We start from the raw sequence: 22,162 nt of genomic DNA, 5'->3' as shown, positions 1-22,162 counted from the left end.
CTGGTTTTAGAAAAGGCAGAGGAACCAGATATCAAATTGCCAACATGCGCTGGATCATGGAAAAAGGAAGAGAGTTCCAGAAAAACATCTAATTCTGCTTTATTGACTATGCCAAAGCTTTTGACTGTGTGGATCACAACCAACTGTGGAAAATTCTGAGAGAGATGGGAATAGCAGACCACCTGACCTGCCTCTTGAGAAATCTGTATGCAGGTCAGGAAGCAACAGTTTGAACTGGACATGGAACAACAGACTGGTTTCAAATAGGAATAGGAGTATGTCAAGGCTGTGTATTTTCACCCTGCTTATTTAACATATATACAGAGTACATCATGAGAAATGCTGGACTGGAAGAAACAAAAGCTGAAATCAGGATTGCCAGGAGAAATCTCAATAACCTCAGATATGCAGATGACACCACCCTTCTGGCAGAAAGTGAAGAACTAAAAAGCCTCTTGATGAAAGTGAAAGAGGAGAGTGAAAAAGTTGGCTTAAAGCTCAACATTCAGAAAACGAAGATCATGGCATCTGGTCCCATTACTTCATGGGAAGTAGATGGGAAACAGTAGAAACAGTGTCAGACTTTATTTTGGGGGGCTCCAAAATCACTGCAGATGGTGATTGCAGCCATGAATTTAAAAGATGCTTACTCCTTGGAAGTAAAGTTATGACCAACCTAGATAGCATATTCAAAAGCAGTGACATTATTTTGCCAACAAAGGTCCGTCTAGTCAAGGCTATGGTTTTTCCTGTGGTCATGTATGGATGTGAGAGTTGGACTGTGAAGAAGGCTGAGCACCAAAGAATTGATGCTTTTGAACTATGGTGTTGGAGAAGACTCATGAGAGTCCCTTGGACTGCAAGTAGATCCAATCAGTCCATTCTGAAGGAGATCAGCCCTGGGATTTCTTTGGAAGGAATGATGCTAAAGCTGAAACTCCAGTACTTTGGCCACCTCATGTGAAGAGTTGACTCATTGGAAAAGACTCTGATGCTGGGAGGGATTAGGGGCAGGAGGAGAAGGGGACGACAGAGGATGAAATGGCTGGATGGCATCACTGAGTCGATGGATGTGAGTCTGAGTGAACTCCGGGAGTTGGTGATGGACAGGGAGGCCTGGCATGCTGCGATTCATGGGGTCACAAAGAGTCGGACACGACTGAGTGAGTGAACTGAACTGAACTTTTTTGTATTGATGTTTGCTCAGCAGTTAGTTATGATTCCAATGCTCTCACAGTAAGGGTGAGAGTAATCCTTCTACTCTGCCATCTTGAGCTAATCCCCCCTTTTCAAAAGACTTTAAATTGATTTACATTTTTATTACAGAGATGTAAATGTTACATTTAACTGAAAATTATATTCAAAAGGACAAAACTGATTCCTGATATTTTTAAGCCCTAAGTTTCCAATTTTAGAAACCGATATTGACATGTTTCTCACGTAAGAATCCTTTAAATACTCTCTCGGAAGTGTGTTTTACTTAAACTTATATGTAGCCATAAATGGGGAATATGTCAAGTTAAAGTGCCTTTTTCCTATATGGTTTGTTTTTCCTTCTGTTTATCTTTCCATTTAGCTTTATAGTGCTTCAGTATTTCCCTTTCAAAGTTGATGCTTGCTTCTGCTTTTTATTCATTTATTCCCCTCCCACCATTTTTTTTTAATGGTGCCACAATACTACAAACTCACAAAACTCTTAAAGAAAATTATGTTTCAGCTAAATGTTAATGGACACCTAACTGTAAGGTGGAGTTACATGCTGCACCATGACGGATGCAAGGATTAATAGTACCAGTAAGTTTAATTGTTATAGATGTTTTGTGGTTTTCAAAATTATTAGTTGAATCTTATATCCAAGATCTGAAATGGTTTGGGCAGTGTTTTTCCCATTTTATATATGAGGGAACTAAAAAGCCAATTCTAATAAAATAGTAGAATAAACTGACCTAGGTGGGAACCAGTTTGCCACACTTTTTAGTCACCAATACAAATTGATACAATTTTGCAAGGCTAAGTATTCTACAATTACTTTCCAACATGTACATCATCTCATCTGTTTAGGTCACTCTAGTGGTGTTTTGACATTTACATTATTGCCGTTATTCTTATTTCGAAGTATGATGATACTTGATTTGGTTTACAGTGACCCTGCATTATTTACTCTGTGAGAAGGGTACATCGAGATTCTTTTCCAGATTTTTGCATGTATGTTTTAACAGATCTGTAGTTTAAGTGCTTCTTGAAATTTCAGATTGATCAAACTGGCCTATCAACCCACCAATAAAGCAAACAAGTGGATGTTGCATTATTACATTAAAACCCCAAATTTAGACTTTAAAAATCTCTTTTCTTTTGTTTTGATGTGTTTCCTGGGGATATCAATGCTCAGTTCCACAGTCCTATGAAACTGTTGTAATAGAAGTATGGTTTCCTAATAGATTGTCAACAGATCTTTCTCCTTCTGATTAACATGTGATTTCTTCCTCCTAATAAAATCAGTTGTCAAAAAATGGAGCAGTAGTGTATTTGGTAGTTTGCTTTATACTTTATCAGTATGTTTTACCAGTGTTAGAACATTGTTGGCTCCCTATATTGAAAAACATGATCAAAAATTTTAAACGTCAGAGCATATTATTTTGGTTGCAGTTGAACCTTTATAGTTTTTCTGTTTATCAATAATTACTATGATGTTCCAAAAAATTTCTAACTCATAATTATCCTTGCCTAAAATTTGTCATTTGATGTTTGAAAGAATAGCAGTCCCTATTTCAAAGTTATTAAATCTTAATTTTACATTACCAACTTTATGCAGATTAACTAAAATTAGGTACTGTGTATTAGTGCTCTAGGGCTGTCATAACTAAGTGCCACATACTAGGTGACTTAAACAACAAATTTGTTTTCTTTCAATTCTGGAGACTATAAGTTCAAGATGTTGGCAGGAGTGGTTTCTTCTGAGGCGTCTCTGCTTGACTTGTATATGGCTGTCTTGACTTGTAGATCCATGTGCCTTCATGTGCTTTTTCCTGTGTGTGTATCTGTGCCCTGATTTCTTCCTTTTATAAAAACACTAGTCATATTGGACTAAGGCCCACCCTATTGACCTTTAAAGACCCTATCTCCAAATACAGTTACATTCTGAGGTAGTGTGGGACTTCAGCATATGTATTTGAGGGGACATGTTTCAGCCCACTATATATTATATACCTTTTTGTCATGTTAAGGAAAATGATATTTCTGACAGCATTCGCTTTCCCCAAGTCCTCAAGTCCCAGTATATAGCTTAGTGACTAATGCATGAAAGTGAAAGTGAAGTCTCTCAGTCATGTCCGACTCTTTGCGACCCCATGGACTATAGCCTATCAGGCTCCTCAGTCCATAGGATTTTCCAGGCAAGAGTGCTGGAGTGGATTGCTATTTGCTTCTCTAGGGGATCTTCCCAACCGAAGAATCGAACCCAGGTCTCCCACATTACAGGCGGACGCTTTACCATCTGAGGCACCAGGGATGCATGTGCTTTATGAGTGTTCTTGATTTTTTTGAGTGAGTAAATTAAAAATGAGTATTATGAGAAGCTAAGTATCATGATAAGATAAGATAATAATAATATAACATTGTTATACCAGGATAGGAAATTTTTTTCAAAGATGATTCACTCTTAGGAAAAACAAATGGATCACTGATAAGTTCATTACTACTTTATTTTGTGTTAAATTGCTGCCACTCTCAAGCTTTCAGAATGGTATAGAACCAGCAGAAAGCGAAGTGGAGGAAGGAAGGAGTATTGAAGATGGGGGGGAGAACATTTAAATAGTAAGCATTAATAAATGTAACCTTGGGGAAGCTGAGAAGTGTTGAGCAATAGACAATAATAGGGCAGGGAGTAGATGAAATAAGAAAGACCAGAATTGGAAGTGATGACACCAGAGGGTACCAGATAATTTGACAGAGCCAAAGAGCTAGTTGCATACAAATATTAAAATAATTTTGTAATAGCCAGTTGTGTGTGTGTGTATTTGTGTGCACATGTTATCTAACTATGTATATTTTGGTGCTCAGTTGCTCAGTCGTGTCCAGCTCTTTGCAACCCCATGGTCTATAGCCTGCTGAGCTCCTCTGTCCATTGGATTCTGCAGGGAAGAATACTGGAGTGGTGGCCATTTCATCCTCCAGGGGAGTGCCTTAAAAAATACATATGCCTGAATTTCGTTTTTAGTTGTAATGAACCATAATCTCTGAGGGTGTGACCCACACTTGTGTATTGAATAAACACTCTAAAAGTAATTTTTTAAAACTAAAACATTTGTAAATTACTGTCTAAAAGGCAAACTAGCCATAATTTAGTAATGTAATACATATAGCTATTTGTCTGGGAACATATATCTATAAAAGGCAGATGGCCAGTCAATAAGGTAATATCAGCAATTTTTAAAAGTGCAGATTCTGGGGTCATTATGCCCTTTATTTGTGTTGAATATAGCAGAGTATAATAAAAATATGAATCATCGGAAATTCCCTGATGGTCCAGTGATTAAGACTCCATGCTTCCAGTGTAGGGGACACGAGTTTAATGCCTGGTTGAGGAACTAAGATTCCACACGCCACATGACCTGGCCAAGAAAAATTACTGATCATGAATAATATGGAAAATTATTTATATTCCTTACACTCTAAGGAAAAATGTTTATATTATTAAATTTAGATATATTGTTATCACAGTCAGTTCTATTCAAATTTGACATAATTCCATTATTCTGAATGAATCTGCTGTTTCCCCATTTCCTTTATGTATTTTAAAAAATAAGTTCTTCATACATATTTTTCTGTTTTTTAAAGGTAATTAAAGATAATTTTGAAGATTCTTATTGATTTTATACTTCTTAAAAATAAGTGTTGTTTTTCTTTTCCATTCCAATTTTATGAAATTGGTTGGATTGTTTTGGACTGTCCACTCCCATAAGGTCAAACAATTATTGTGCTAAGCATTAAGAATGCAGAGTTGAATGTGATATTACCCGGATACAGGAAGCTCATTGTCTAGTGGGAAAGACAAGGTAATAAGCTGTTAGTTATATGATGGCTGCCTATTGGGAAAAGTTTTTTCTAATCTAGAGCATTTTCACGTCAGAAATTTTATTGTGTAATACTGCTAAAAATCGAAGGACATAATGCATTTTTAAATGATAGGCATGTATGGATTTTAATTAGAAGAGGCATTAGACCGACATTTCCGTTCAAAGACTTGCTTAGTAAATGACTGAACTAAACTGAACTGAAAGTAGGATAGAGTATAGCTGTTTCTTAGCTCTGAACATTTTTAAAAAATAATATTATGACCCGGGTATTGATGCTGATTGTAAAAGTGGCAGAAACTGAAGTACCTTATTAAATATAAAAATACTGTATTGTGTTCAATCACAGACTTAGAGAAGACCTTAAAGAACAATCTAATGTAATTTTTGTTATGTGGGAACACTGAGGTAGAGTGGTCTGTGATTTGGCCAAGGCTGCTTAGCTTACGAATGACAGAGCTAGAAGCAAAACTTAGTCTGTGACTTTTCCACCAGTGTTCCTTCCACTAGAGAAAACTCCCAATAAGTTATGTTTTTGTTACAGTGCATACTTTGAAGACTTTTACTGCATTCATAATATGTGGTATAAAATCAGGTAGTTGTAGTATTAATGAGTATGCAATTTGATGTTGCTTTTGGTATACATATATTGCAAAGATGCATAAAGATATGCCATATTTTAATGTAATCCCAAAATGTCAGTTACAAAACATGTATTAGCATTAAAAAAAGTCCTTAACATTTTTACAGAAAAGACTCCTTTTCAGAGAGGAAACTCACTCTCATAGCTACTTAAAAGAGTCTAGTGAAATACTCTTTTGATGTATAAGAAACATCCAGGGACAAGCTGCTTATATATCTTGGGAATTAATCCTTTGTCAGTTGTTTCATTTGCTATTATATTCTCCCATTTTCAGGGTTCTGTTTTCACTTTGTTTAGTTTCCTTTGCTATACAAAAGTTTTTAAGTTTAATTAGATCTCACTTATTTGTTTTTGTTTCCATTATTCTAGGAGGTGAGTCATAAGGGATGTTGCTGTGATTTATGTCATACTGTGTTCTGCCTATGTTTTCTTATAAGAGTTTTGTAGTTCTGGTCTTACATTTAGGTCTTTAATCCATTTCAAGGTAATATATTTGTATGATATTAGGAAGTATTCTAATTTCATTTTTTTGCTCATAGTGGTCCAGGTCCTCCAGCACCACTTATTGAAGAAACTGTCTTTTTCCCATTGTATATTCTTGCCTCCTTTGTTAAAGATAAGGTGCCCATATGTCTGTGAGGTGATCTCTGGGCTTTCTATCATGTTCCATTGGTCTATACTTCTCATACTGTCTTTATGACTGTAGCTTTGTGGTATAGTGTGAAATCAGATAAGCTTATTCTTCCAGTTCCATTCTTCTTTCTCAAGATTGCTTTGGCTATTTGGGGTCTTTTGTAATTCCATATGAATGTGAAATTTTTTGTTCTAGTTCTGTGAAAATGCCATTGGTAATCTGATAGAGATTACATTTAATCTGTAGATTGCTTTTGGTGGTATAGTCATTTTCACAATATTGATTCTTCCAACCTAGGAGCATGGAATATCCCTCCATGTGTTTATATCATCTTTGATTTCTTTCCTCAGTGTCTTATAGCTTTCTGTATATAGTTCTTCTGTCTCCTTAGGTAGGTTTATTCCTAGATATTTTATTTTTTTAGTTGCAATGGTAAGTACCAGAAAAACAAACAACCCAATCAAAGTGGGCAAAAGACCTAACTAGACATTTCTCCAAAGAAGACATACAGATGGCTAATAAATACATGAAGAGATGCTCAACCTCACTCATTAGAGAAATGCAAATCAAAACTACAATGAGATATCACCTCACACCACACAGAATGGCCATAATAAAAAAAAATCCACAAACAGGAAGTATTGGAGAGGATATGGGGGAAAGGGAACCCTCCTATACTGCTGGTGGGAATGTAAATTGATGCAGCAACTATGGAAGACAGTATGGAGATTCCTTAAAAATTAGGAATAAAACCATCATATGACCCAGCAATACCACTTCTAGTCATGTACCCTGAAGAAATCAAAAGTGTAAAAGATACATGTACCCCAGTGTTCACTTCAGCAGTATTTATAATAGCCAGGGAATGGAAGGAACCCAGAAGTCCATAGACAGAGGAATGGATAAGAAGCTGTGGTACATACATACAATGGAATACTACTCAGCCATGAAAGGAATGCATTTGAGTTCTAGTGAGGTAGATGGACCTAGAGCCTATTATACAGAGTGAAGTAAGTCAGAAAGAGAAAAGCAAATACTGTGTATTAACACATATATATGGAATTTAGAAAGATGGTACTGTCGTATCTGTTTATAGAGCAGCAATGGAGATCCAGACCTAGAGAACAGACTTATGGACAAGGATTGGGGAGAAGAGGGAGAGGGTGAGGTGAGTGGGGAGAGTAGCACGGATGCATATAAACTAACATATATAAGTAGATAACCAATGGGAATTTGCAGTATGACTCAGGGGACTCAAACTGGGTCTCTGTAATAACCTAGAGGGATGGGAATGGGTGGGAAGTGGGAGGAAGTTTCAAGAGGGAGGGGACATATGTACACCTATGATTAATTCATGGTGATGTATGACAGAAATCAAACCAATATTGTAAAGCAATCATCAATCAATTAAAAGTAAATATTTAGAAAAAGGAACATCCAGGGGCATATTTTTCAGAACTGATACTTCATTTCTGACTGATTAATGAGTCCCAATACCTTAAGCTAAAATTACTCTGCTGGATTATATAACATGGTAGTTATTTTAGCTACCATGAAGCCTAACTTACTTGGGACCATACTCTTGTCCACTTTGGCCACAGTCACCATTGGTTAATGAGTTAATTAAAAGGTGAATTGATTGAGAACATTTTTGCCATCCAGACCAGAATTAATACGATATAATGGAAAGCTACCACAACTTCAAGACATCGTGATTAACTAGTCATGTGAACTTAAACTCTGTGGGTGTCAGTTTTCTCCCTTATACAGTCAAAAGTTTGGATAATATATCCCAGCTCTTGTTATTTTGTGATACGTAATGCATCTGAAAAATTTTTTTCTTTCCTTACTACTGTGCTGGGGGCTAGAATTACAGTTCACCTGAGTGTAGTCTTGATATATAGAGTCCTATATCAAGGCGTAGAAACAGTTTCAGGGTGGCTTGCCTTCTGCCTGACCCAGTTGGTGGGAAATCTGGCATATAATTTATCAGTGTATGTAAAATTTCAATAAAAGTAGGCGTATGGCCTGGAAACATCTTTGGGCTTTGCAGATTTTGTTTATCCATGCCAGTTTCTTTTCCAATGATATGAATAGCTGGACATTTAAATATTTGTATACACTGACTATTTAAAATGGTATAATGAAAGAATTCTTGAGGTTCACAGTTTTTGTCATATCACAATTTACAAGGTTTTTTACTTTCTCTGCATGTACTTGTGAAAGTCTTAAAAGGCGACTCTTTCAGTTGTTGATTTTTTTTTTTTTCTATATCTACTTAGTTGGAACAGAAGCTGAAGCACAGATATTGTATGCTTCTGTTTACATGAAATTATAGAGGTTGTGGTGTTATTTCTGTGTTACAAAACCCAGGAAATGGGGATGCTAGTAGGCAATGGCAACCCACTTCAGTACTTTTGCCTGGAAAATCCCATGGATGGAGGAGCTTGGTAGGCTGCAGTCCATGGGGTCGCTAGGAGTCAGACACGACTGAGCGACTTCACTTCCACTTTTCACTTTCATGCATTGGAGAAGGAAATGGCAGCCCACCCCAATGTTCTTGCCTGGAGAATCCCAGGGACGGGGGAGCCTGATGGGCTGCCGTCTCTGGGGTCTCGCAGAGTCGGACATGACTGAGGCGACTTAGCAGCAGCAGCAGCAGCAGCAGCAGCAGCAGCAGCAGCAGCAGCAGCAGCAGCAGTAGCCCATTAAACTCTGTGCTAGATTGAAGGAGTTAGGCATTAAATTATTTCTGTTGTGATTTCTGCTTCTAAATGGAGCTAATCATAAGATGTTGTAACTATATTTGAGTATTGCTTGGATTTCTTTTTACAGGATGAAGGAGTTGTTAAAGAAATCCCTATTACTCACCATGTTAAGGAAGGATATGAGAAAGCAGATCCTGCACAATTTGAGTTGCTCAAAGTTCTTGGTCAGGGATCCTTTGGAAAGGTAATGAATGCTTTTTTCCCTCATTTGTTTTTCTTTTAAACATTTAGCAAAAAATTGAACACATAGGTAGAAATCTGGTAAATGTGCCATTTCTAAATTATCAAATGATACACCCAAAGGAAAGTCTAATTTCACTCCTTTTCTGTCATTTTATAATCCCATTTCAATGTTTGCTAATCTTGTGGGATAATTGATTTCTCCAGGACAATGTATAACTTGCTATTTATTTGCTGCCTAAATCAAGAAAGTTTGAGTTTTGTAAAAGAGGTCTTCTTTCTCTGTTCACATGCTGTCATGATCTCGGCTTTCTCTTGGTGATTTTTTTCCTTAGCTCTATCACAGAAGTCAGAATGCATGTATCAATTCATGTATGAATGCATGAATTATTAATCTATCATCTGTTATAAAAATATGTGAACGTACAGCTGTGGTAAGTACTGGGTAATATAGGGATTATATAAAACTCCTACCTTCAAAGGGCTTTAATTTCAAGGGAAAAAGCAAAATTGAAGAGGATAAACTCTGACACTCATTATTAAAATTGATTATCCAGTGCTTACTGGTACATGATTATTAGAAAAGAAGTTTGTAGGTCTGGTTCCTGAGTTTTGTATACCTAGCATCTAAGATACGAAAAATATTACATACAGGTATTAAGTAACAGCATGTAGGAAACAGCAACAACAGCAATTTAAGGGAAGGAAGATAGTGAGAAAACTACTCATTTCTAATTTTAGGGTGGCTGAGATTTAGTTTCAAAGAGGAAAGTAAGGCAGTTGAGCATTGCTTATTTATTATGCTCTGAAATATTTTAAAAGAAAGACATCTATTGAACACCGGGTTTGTGTATACCACTTTTTTTTTTAATTTTTATTTTATTTTAAAGTAACATTGATGAATATAAAGTAGACGTTAGTTGTCTTAAAGTAATCTGATATCTGTGCAGTATAAAATACAACATGTAAAATATAGAGAAACATTTTTCAGGACACAAAAAGGACAAACTGAGGTGGATTATTGCTTGGTAGTGAATTGGTACAAGAGGTATATGATGACAAGGAAATAGGACTTGAATAGTTATGCTGGGGAGAGTAAAACTAGAAGGAGCTTTTAATAGATGTGTGTATCTGTGTGTGTGAGGGGGAGTGTATTTATAGAACTGACCTGTAGAGGAGGCATGTGCATCCTGAATACCTTTATTTTTAAAAGTTACTAAAAGTACAGTATTTTTAAAAAATATTTTAAAGAATATTTAAAAAATATTTCTATGATATTAATTTTAGAAGAACAGAGATGAATTTCTTTTATATCCCCAATATATAAATGCTTGCATATTGACTTAAATAAAATCTCTTCACGCAAACATTTCAAGCCACTAAAAGTATCTGCCTTGTTATTTGATACACACACACACACTTATCCATATGTGTATTTATTTATATCCAGCTTTGTTCCAGAAAGGATTTAAGGCTGTCATAAATGAATACTAAAGAAAATAAAATTAAAAATAACTGGGAATGATGGTGGAAGCAGAAAAATTAGAACAGGAAAGATGAGTTGAAGCCAGGAATAAACTGTTGTTCACAAATGTATGGTCTAATGGCCTCAAAATTTTTGGCCACATTATAAAGAGGCTGATACATTTAATTGTGTGATTATTGACAGAATCTTTAAGAAATATATCAAACAGACCAGAGAAATTTTTCTTATAGAGCTTCATAAAGAAAATACAGTATAACATAATGAGATATCTTCAATAACATCTTCACACTAAATGTAGAAACATGCTGACAAGTTGTCAATGTGGTCCTTAAAAAATTCAGGGAACGATCAGCTTTGTGCAGGCACTTTGATTTAATAGGGATATCATGGAAGCCCTTTAAAAAATTCCTAATACTAAAATACAGAATAGTAATCCTTGTGTAGGTCATCAACCAAAGAAATATTAAGGAAGTGGCTTATTTTTTCCTTCCTAGGATGTGAAAACACTTGCTTGTCAGTATTACCTCATTTGTGTAGGCATTGTGTGGTTGGGACTTGTTATATGCCAAACCTAGTCAGGAATTTGGCCAAAGCTGTGAATCAGATAAGTGTAGGAGCAATTCCAAGAAGCTTTGTGCTGTAGTCTTATTTATAAGTTTTCCTATGAAAGTTCCATTGTTAAAATGCAATAAATGTATTTTAGCATATATAAACCTTTGTGACATTAAATATCTATATAATCTATTTAATCAGGAAAAATACTATGAAAATCAATTGTAAAATTGTATTTTAAAGATGCATGTATTATCATAAAAGATACATATAAAATTCTGTAGTAAGCACATCAAGTAATGTGTGGATTGAAATGAAGTATACCAAACAACTTACGTTGTTGTTTAGTTGCTAAGTCATGCCTGATTCTTTTGTGACCTCATGGACTATAGCCCACCAGGCTCCTGTCTCCATGGGATTTCCCAGGCAAGAATACTGGTGTGAGTAGCCATTTCCTCCTCCAGGGGATCTTCCCAACCTCAGGATCAAACCTATGTCTCCTGCTTTGGCAGGCAGATTCTTTACCACTGAGCCACCAAAAGATGCATATAAGATTCTGTAATAAACACATTAAGTAATGTGTGAATTGAAATAAAGTATACTAAATAACTTATTCATTTTAAAACACAATAAAATAAAACACATGAAAACATCTTTGGCATTATCAGACTAGCCTTTCATATATTTCACATGTCAAGTCATATTTACATAAAGCATACATTTTAACATTCCTTTCTTGTTTTTGCTTTTGTGATAGTAAAACCTTTAACTATAGGACTTAAAAATGAATTTTTAAAAATATCAAACCCTTGGCCTCCTTAATAATTGATTAAGTATATGTGTTTACAACTTAAAATTTCTTGCAGTTGGTCCTTTCTTTCCAATTAGTGTTAAAACTGTGCAGTTTTTCACTTTACTTCAGCCAGCAAATACTTCTTAATGAAGTCCATATGACAGAGAGAAAGTATGTTGGAGTAATTCACTCATTCATTTCTCTTTTGAACAATTTCTGAGAATTGGATTAGGGTGGTTGTAAAGAAACCTCTCTTATCAGGAGAGATACATTTTTGGATAACAGTAATTTGAAATCACTCAGCTTCTGTAGTTGATCATGGGAAGAGAGTAGAGTGATATGATGTTTTCTTATGCTGGAAGGTTCATCCATTAGACCTGAGAAGAATAAATCAGGTAATGAAAAAATAAACAATTACTTCCCTAGACTGTGAATGATGGCTTCTATTAGATGCCATATTGAAATATTAGTGAGTGTTTTAAGAGAGGGGAACAGTGGCAGCTTTGTGTGTCTTTTCAGAAAACCTGGACTACTGTTTTCTTCCTTCCTTAATTGCCTCTTTTTACCCTTTGTATTCCATTCTTTTCAGCCGCACTAAAGGCTGTGTTCTAGAACAGTAGTTCTCAAAGTGTGATCTTACTACCCTTGGACATCCACAAGACACTTTCAGGGAGTCCTTAAGAATAAGACTATGTTATAATAATGCTAAGATATTATTTGTAAATTTTTTGGCACTTTGGCACAATCCAGGAAGTTATTTTAAACTATCAGTAATCATTATGACCTTCACTGCCACACATAGTTAGAAAAATACAAGTTTTACTTAAGAATGTCCTTGATGAGGTGTTAACAGTTATTAGATTTATCAAATATCAATCCTTGAGTATGCTTCTTTTTAATATTGTGGGATGAAATGAGAAGTGCCTAAAGTACTTTAGCTGCACACCAAAAAATATAATTGTCTCAAGACAGAATACTTGTGAAGTTTTTTGAATTGTGAGCTACACTATACACTTTTTTCATGAAATGTCATTTTTCCATGAAAGAATGATTGACAAACTATGATTACTTAAAGTTGGGCATTTGGTAGATGTTCTCCTCAGAAATGAATAGAGTGAACCTGTTATTTCATGGAAAACAACTTAGCATTTTAGCCATTGATAAAATTTGAGCTTCAAAGGAAAAAGTTAGAATTTTGGCCAATTTTTATTTGCCACTGTGCTCAACATGTTCTCAGTACTCAAAAGACTTTCCTGATGAGATTGCTGCTGTCAACATTTAGAAGACCTGCGTAACTCAGTGAACCAGTGCTTTTGAGTTGACAAACACATGATGTTATCAAATCAGCCATCAGTGCAAAATCCATTCAACATGTCCCATAGACCAGTGGGTTATTATGTAAAAGAATATGGACAGTTAATTGACGTGGTTTCAGATTTTTTCACTGCAACTAATCTTTAAGAAACTTCTACTTGTCAAATTCTTGTGTCATATCAAAGAAGAATAACCATGATTATATCAAAAGACTATTAAAATACTTCTTCCTTTTCCAGTTATGTAACTGTGTGAAGCCTGATTTTCTTCTTATAATTTAAGCAAAGCAGTTCAATTGCAACAGATTGAATGTAGAAGCAGATACGAGAATCCAACTATTTTCTGTTAAGCCAGATATTAGGGACTTGTAGAAATGTAAATCAGTGTCAGTCTTCTCAGTGTTGTTGTTGCTTTTGGTTTGTTTTAGAAAAAATAGTCATTAAAAATATTTATATTCACATGTAATTTTATTATTTTAAATCAATAAATATATAGTTAATTTTTTGCTGTAATTTCTAATACAGTAAATATCAGTAGTTATAACCCACAAAAACAAAAGTACTTTGGAGTGATCAGTAATTTTTAAGTTTGTAAAAGAATTCTTGAGGCCAAAAATAATTGAGAACTGCTTTCTTGGAAGAAACTGAGAAAGATTGTTCTCCTACTTGTAATGGAGTCATCACTCATGAAATGACTTGACTCCTTTGTTGTCAATATCTTGATCACCTGATATTGATTAGAAAAAAGGAAACTGTTTATCAACATTTATTTGTCCATGTCACTAAAATTGAATGAAAACTAACTAAGTCTGGTACTTAGGGTTAATGCCATTTACTTAACTTTGAAGCTTTTGTGTGTATTTTATGGCAGTTAATTTAATCTGCTTTTTAAAAACTGATATTGACTGAAATAAGCTATACAAATACATATAAGTCCATGGTTTTTCACTGATGAAATACTAAGTAATGGTATACAGTGGATTTGGAGGAAAGGGGGAAAAAAGACTATTTGGTCTACACACAAAGTATGAGAAGCACTACAATAGATAGTGTGAAAATCAATATAACTGAAATGTTCTTAGAGTTTAGGTCTGATACAAGAATAGGAGAAGGAAAGATGAAGTAATGATTAAATGAAGTAATGATTAAATGAACCCCCCACTTGCCCAGTTGGCTGATATATAATTATCACATAGAATATTTTGAATAAAGAATTTTAAGCTCTACCATAGGAAAAAGACAAAAATTACCTAGAAGCTCTCCAATCTGCAGTTTTATGTATATAAATTAGTTAATTTGATCACATTTTAAATTTATCACCATTTGAATAGAGCTTGTTAGATTTGAGGATGGCAGGTTGAGGCAGTGAACACTAATTTAAAACTGGAAACAACCCTTTAATAGTAAATACCTGCTATGAAACTATATTTATCTTCATAAGTAAGGCTTTTTAAAACTTACCTTTTAATGAATCATTTATTGGTTTGAAAATGTGAGAAATTATTACTTTAAGCTTAATCAGTAACTTTCATTTTTTTATTGAAATATTCACCATTATGATTCTTTCACTTGGCAGGTAGATAAGAATCGCCTCTAATATCTTCTTAGAAAATAAATTGAAAATTTTAGTCACTGATTCTTGTCTGACTCTTTGCGACCCCATGGACTGTAGACCTCCAGGGTCCTCTGTCCATGGAATTCTCCAGGCAAGAATACTGAAGTGGGTTGCATTTTCCTCCTCATCTTCATGACCCAGGTGTGGACCTGGGTCTCCTGCATCTCAGGCAGATTCTTTACCATCTGAGTCACCAGGGAAGCCCTATTAGAAAATAAAATACCTGATAACTTACAAAATGGACCAATAGGAAACTAGAAATGAAGGTGTCAAATTAACAGTAATTACATTTGTTTGCTCCATATTAAGAAAACAAAAAGGAGCTTGTGTCTTATAAGGAGCTCCCTTAGCTCAAATTGTCTTTCATTATATTATTTATCTCTTATATCACAAACTTCTCAAATGTTCTTTTAACTTTTCTTTTCCACATTAGGATGTATGAGCATGTGATTTACTAAGTGAATGAAAGTGAGAAAGTGTAAACTAAGTATAATTTATAGGGAAAGGTATATCTTTATACAACTAGAGAATATGTAAGTCTATTTGTATATGTTAATATATATGTATAGCGGGAATGGCTTGGGATGTGAATTTCACTTTTTAAATTTTAATTCTCTTATTAGGTATTTCTCGTTAGAAAGAAGACTGGTCCTGATGCTGGACAACTCTATGCAATGAAGGTGTTAAAAAAAGCTTCTTTAAAAGGTAGAAGATCAGAAAGCTTATTAAAATAAAACATGGCAAAGCTTGTTTTAAGAAATGTGCTATGTATTGCCTATATGAGTAGATTTAGTTTCCTTTTAACATTAATAATTGTTACAGCTTTCTAGTGGTAATTGATATTTCTAGGTTTGAATTTAGTGAGTGTATCCTGGTAAAAAAGAATTAATGGGATAAAAAGTGATATATTTTATTTAATTTAAAGTGAACTTGTTTTATTAAACTATATTCTTTTTCTTCAAGATTCTTATTTTTTCTGTTCCATCTGTTGGTATTACATATTGAGAAGGCACAGCCACCTGCATACACTTATATACACTGTCTTCTAGGCTGTGATAACAACAACACTGTGCTCAGTTTTAATCAGTGAACTCATTTGAATACTAATATATAATTCTTATCCACCAAATAACACTGTGGCACTTAACCCATCTCTAGATCTAAACTGAATTTGTTAGCTTTTAGACTATGGTAATTACTGCCTAGGAATATTGACTTCAAATTCAGGCACTTACAAAGTTATATTTTAAATTTCTATATTTGTGTTTGGTGAATTATTGATGGGATCTCTACTGAAATTATGTACAAGAACAATATACTCTACCTTTCTGTAATTTTTAGTTCGAGACAGAATTCGGACAAAGATGGAGAGGGATATACTGGTGGAAGTAAATCATCCATTTATTGTCAAATTGCACTATGGTATGTATTCTTTTTAAAAAAAATATTGAACTGGAGAACTAAGATTTCCTTTCAGACAATAATGTAACATAAGATAAATACTTCATATAGGAAATAAATATGGAATGATTTAATACTTTCAGCTATGTAAAACATACTTATCTGAAATAAGAATTAATATCCAGCTTTTAGATGTATTTCCTGTATTTGTTGGTTAACTTGTCTAAGGTAACAAGATAGTGTCTTTTGACTACTTGTCTAGTAGAATTTCTGTATCTATTAGGCTGTAACTCTAGGGATCTTAGGCTGTAAACTACTGTGATAATTTATTCAAAACTTTCTTGTGTTTGAATGGGTTCCTCTTACATGTTCATAATGATGATATTAGTCTTATTCCTCATCCTGTTGAAGAGGACCATATGGTATACTAGTCTATTTGAGTTATTTTTTCTTATATTTAGAGAGAGAGGGATACTAGTGGGAAGCAATAGGTACAATGGAAAGAACGTGAATTTGGAGTCAAAGAATTCTGAGATTTTTTTTTTTAATTGAGGTATAGTTGATTTACAGTATTATATGTTTCAGGTGTACAATATAGTGATTCACAATTTTCGAGGTTATATTCCATTTATACTTATTCCCCGTATTATATTATATATCCTTGTAGCTTATTTATTTTATGCATAGTAGTTTGTACCTCTTAATCCCATACCCCTGTCTTGCCACTTTCCCCTACCTTTCCCCATTGGTAACCAGTAGTTTGTTCTCCAAAAGTTTGTTCCTTTTTTTTAAAATTAACTAATTTACTTTTTGATTCCAAATGTAACTGATATCATCCAATATTTGTCTTTGTAAGACATATTTCACTAAGCATAATACCCTCTAAGCCGATCCATGTTGTTGCAAATGACAATATTTCATTATTTTTATGGGTGAGTAATATTCCATTGTGTGTGTGTGTGTGTGTGTGTGTAGATGTATGTATGTGTGTGTATATATATGCATATATATTTTCCACATCTTTATTTAATGCATTTACCTGTTAGATACTTAGGCTGCTTCCATATCTTGTGTACTATAAAAAATTCTGCTAGGAACATTGTGGTGCATATATTTTTTTGTTGCAATATTTTCATTTTCTTCAGATATATACCCAAGTGTGGAATTGCTGAGTTACATTTTTATTCTTTTGAGGAACCTCCATACTGTTTTCCACAGTGCTTGCACCAATTTACATAACTTCTGACAGTGTACAAGGGTTTCATTTTGTCTACACCCTTTCCAACATTTGTTATTTATAGTCTTTTTTCATGATATACATTTCTGATAGATGTGAGATGGTATCTCATTGGGGTTTTGATACTCTGATGATTAACGGTACTGAACATCTTTTCATGTGCTAGTTGGTCATCTGTATGTCTTCTTTGGAAAAATGTCTATTCAGGTCTTCTGCCCATTTTTAAAATTGGGTTGTTTGTTTTTTTGGCGATGAGATATATGGTCTGTTTATATATTTTGGATATTATCTCCTTATTAGTCATATCATCTGAAAATATTTTCTCCAATTTAGTATGCTGTCTTTTCATTTTGTTGATGGTTTCCTTTGCTGTGCTAGAGCTTTATATTTTAATTAGGTCTGATCTGTTTATTTTTGCTTCTGTTTCCTTTGCCTTAGGAGACAAATCCCAAAAAAACATTGCTTTGATTCATGTCAAAGAGTGTTCTACCTATTTTCTCTTCTAGAAGTTTTATGGTTTATGGTCTTACATTTAGGTCTTTAATCCATTTTGAGTTTATTTTTATATATGATGTTAGAAAATTTCATTCTTCTACATGCAACTCTCCAGTTTTCCCAGCACCGCTTATGGAAGAGAATCCCTTTTTCTCTTTTGAATATTCTTGTCACCTTTATTACAGGTTAATTGATCATAGGTGTGTGGGTTTATTTCTGGGCTCTCTATTCTGTTCCATTGATCTATATGTCTCTGTTTATGTCAGTACATATTGTTTTGATTTCTGTAATTTTTAGCATGGTCTGAAGTCAGGGAGTGTGATGCCTTTAGCTTTGTTCTTCTTTTTCATGATTGTTTTGGCTATTGAGAGGCTTTGGTATTTCCATACAAATTTTTAAATTATTTGTTCTAGTTCTGTGAAAAATGCCATTGGTATTCCAGCAGGGATTGCATTGAATCTTTGGATTGCTTTGTGCAGTATGGTCATTTTAACTATTACTTCTTCCAACGCATGCCATTCTGAATTTTAATAATGGCTCCATTGCCAAATTATTGTATGCATGAGATTATGGCATTTAACTTACCTGGGGAATTCAACGGCAAAAATTACTGATCCACTTTTCTATGTTGCTCTTGGTTTTTGAAATTCAGATGAATAGCAGCCATTGATTTTATTTTTAGGTAATTTTGACAAATATGCAGTTCAGTTCAGTTCAGTCACTCAGTCGTGTCTGACTCTTTACAACCCCATGAACCACAGCACACCAGGTCTCCCTGTCCATCACCAACTCCCGGAGTCCACCCAAACCCACGTCCATTGAGTTGGTGATACCATCCAGCCATCCCATCCTCTGTCGTCCCCTTCTCCTGCTGCCCTCAATCTTTCCCAGCATCAGGGTCTTTTCCAATGAGTCAACTCTTCGCATGAGTTGACCAAAGTATTGGAGTTTCACCTTCAACATCAGTCCTTCCAATGAACACCCAGGACTGTTCTCCTTTAGGATGGACTGGTTGAATCTCCCTGCAGTCCAAGGGACTCGAATGAGTGTTCTCCAACACCACAGTTCAAAAGCATCAATTCTTTGGCACTCAGCTTTCTTCACAGTCCAACTCTAACATCCATAAAGGACCACTGGAAAAACCATAGCCTTAACTAGACGGACCTTTGTTGGCAAAGTAATGTCTCTGCTTTTGAATATGCTATCTAGGTTGGTCATAACTTTCCTTCCAAGGAGTAAGCATCTTTTAATTTCCTGGCTGCAATCACCATCTGCAGTGATTTTGGAGCCCCAAAAAATAAAGTCAGCCACTGTTTCCCCATCTATTTCCCATGAATTGATGGGACCAGGTGCCATGATCTTAGTTTTCTGGATGTTGAGCTTTAAGCCAACTTTTTCACTCTCCTCTTTCACTTTCATCAACAGGCTTTTTAGTTTCTCTTCACTTTCTGCCATAAGGGTGGCATCATCTGCATATCTGAGGTTATTGATATTTCTCCCAGCAATCTTGATTCCAGCTTGTGCTTCTTCCAGTCCAGTGTTTCTCATTATGTACTCTGCATATAAGTTAAATAAGCACAGTGAGAATATAAAGCCTGGACATATTCCTTTTCCTATTTGGAACCAGTCTGTTGTTCCATGTCCAGTTCTAACTGTTGCTTCCTGACCTGCATGCAGGTTTCTCAAGAGGCAGGTCAGGTGATCTGGTATTCCCATCTCTTTCAGAATTTTCCACAGTTTTTTGTGACCCACACAGTCAAAGGCTTTGGCATAGGCAATAAAGCAGACATAGATGTTTTTCTGGAACTCTCTTGCTTTTTTGATGATCCAGTGGATGTTGGCAATTTGATCTCTGGTTCCTCTGCCTTTTCCAAAACCAGTTTGAACATCTGGAAGTTCATGGTTCACATATTGCTGAAGCCTGGCTTGGAGAATTTTGAGCATTACTTAACTAGCAAAAATCTAGAATTTTTCACCCATTATTCTTTCATTCCCCATTACCCAAATGAAATGAAAGTACTAGTAGTATCTAAAGATCTCCTTCCTTGAATCTCTGAGATATCATTAGATTAATCACTAAACACCAGTTTTATGCAAAATATTCTGTTAAAATTAGTAGGCTCTAGAGGGGATATAATCTCTATTCTTAAGAAATTTGTAATGTATAGGGAACACAGACATATAAGACCAATTAATCTTATAAATCAAAATAGATTAAGGTATCGAGATATAAATAAAGTACAGTGGGATCTCAAAAGTAGTAGCAAGTAATTCTGACGGGGAGGAGTGTAGGGACACTGTGGGGAAATGTGGAAAGGAGGAAATCCTTAATAGAAGAAAGTCTCTTAATAGAAGAAACAGGGGGTGACATTTTGTTGAGCCTGACAGAATTAGTAGATTTTCAATAGATGGGAAGGTAGAATTCAGGCAATTGCAGTAGATTATTGTGCTTCATAAATGAGGAAAATGATGATGTTACAAGTTTCTGTGTAAAGCTACAATATAGAACATCTGATATATTGTGGAAAGGGGTTTATAGCTTTTCAACACTAGTTTTAATTTTGAAATGATGTTATTGAATAATGCACCATGTAAGTAAATGGTTAATTTCAGTATAGTGTTCAGTGATAAAATTCTAAACAGATATATTAAATAAAAAGTATACTAAGCTTTGTAAGCCTTAAAAATTGTTACATCTGCATTTTAATTTCTAATTAGCCTTTCAGACTGAAGGGAAGCTGTATTTAATATTGGATTTTCTCAGGGGAGGAGATGTCTTCACAAGATTATCCAAAGAGGTGAGTATTTGTAAATGTTTGCTATATTTTATTGAAACAAAACTAAGACATTGTTTTTGTTGTTTTGCTAATTACTTTTGCTATGGAAATTTTAAATATTCTTTTTTGTTTGGTTACATAATATTTCATGAATGTACCAGTTAATGGCATTTTCTGACTGTCATGTAAATCATTTCAATGCGTTACTCATTTTTCTCTTAGGAATAAGATCAGTAAAAATAACTGGATGAAGTAGATAGGGGCAAGCCTAGGACTTTGGCTACTTAAGCTACCAAAATGCCTTTGAGAGTAAGCTTTAAGTTATTCATGTTTAAAACAGCTTTAGCGAGGTATAGTTGACATACAACAAACTGTACTTACTAAAGTACATGCTTTGATAAATTTTGACAATTGTGTAAATTTATAAAACTATCAATACAATCAAAATAATTTGTTTATCCATCGTCCCCAACAGTTTTCTTATATTCTTTTGTAATGCTTCCCTCCTGCCCCACCACTACTGAATCTGCTTTCTTTACTATTTAGTTTTCATGTTCTAGGACTTCATATAAATGAAATCATATGATATGTATTGGTTTTTTGTCTGGCTTATTTATTTTAGCATAATTATTTCGAGATTCATTCAAGTTGTGGCATGCATCAGTAGTTCATTTTTATTGCTGAGTGGTATTCCACTGTATGGGTACACAGTGATTTGTCTATTCATTCACTTGTTGATGGAAATACTTTTTTTGCAGTTTTTGGATAATACTAATAAAGCTACTAAAAGCGTTCATGTATGGACATATGCTTTTTTCTTCCATGGTTAAATATCTAAGAATATAATGACTGGGTTATATAGTAAGTCTATATTTTAACTTAAAGATACTGTCAAGCTATTTTCCAAAGAGGTTGTATAATTTTTACAGTCTTACCAGTAGTATATGAGAGTTTTAGTTGTTCCACATTCTTACCAACACTTGGTATGGTCAGTCTTGTTTTAATTTTGTATATCTGATAAGTGTATGATGACCTTATTGTGGTTTTGAATTTTTATAGCCCTAATGATTAATGATGTTGAACATCTCTTCATGTGCTTATTTGAAATGTATGTATCTTTTTTGATAAAATATCTATTTAAATCTTTGGCCCATTTTTTATTGAGTATTTTTTGTTACTGAACTTTGAAACTCTTT

General features: G+C 34.5%; 1 protein-coding gene across 17 annotated transcripts in view; it reads left to right on the top strand.

Moving 5' to 3' along the window:
• The window catches only part of RPS6KA6 (ribosomal protein S6 kinase A6), a 254,839-nt gene that overhangs the window by 130,353 nt on the left and 102,324 nt on the right, over positions 1 to 22,162 (top strand). For all 17 annotated transcript variants that reach the window (XM_060408374.1, XM_060408372.1, XM_042241591.1 and 14 more), the window contains 4 exons: positions 9,185 to 9,301; positions 15,680 to 15,761; positions 16,398 to 16,478; positions 20,908 to 20,987. In XM_060408374.1, coding sequence (XP_060264357.1) covers positions 9,185 to 9,301; positions 15,680 to 15,761; positions 16,398 to 16,478; positions 20,908 to 20,987 — 360 coding nt within the window. The remainder of the gene's footprint in view (positions 1 to 9,184; positions 9,302 to 15,679; positions 15,762 to 16,397; positions 16,479 to 20,907; positions 20,988 to 22,162) is intronic.

This window comes from Ovis aries, chromosome X (assembly GCF_016772045.2).
Source record: "Ovis aries strain OAR_USU_Benz2616 breed Rambouillet chromosome X, ARS-UI_Ramb_v3.0, whole genome shotgun sequence".
Classification (NCBI taxonomy): Eukaryota; Metazoa; Chordata; class Mammalia; order Artiodactyla; family Bovidae; genus Ovis; species Ovis aries.
This window is presented reverse-complemented; position numbering and strand designations above follow the sequence as displayed.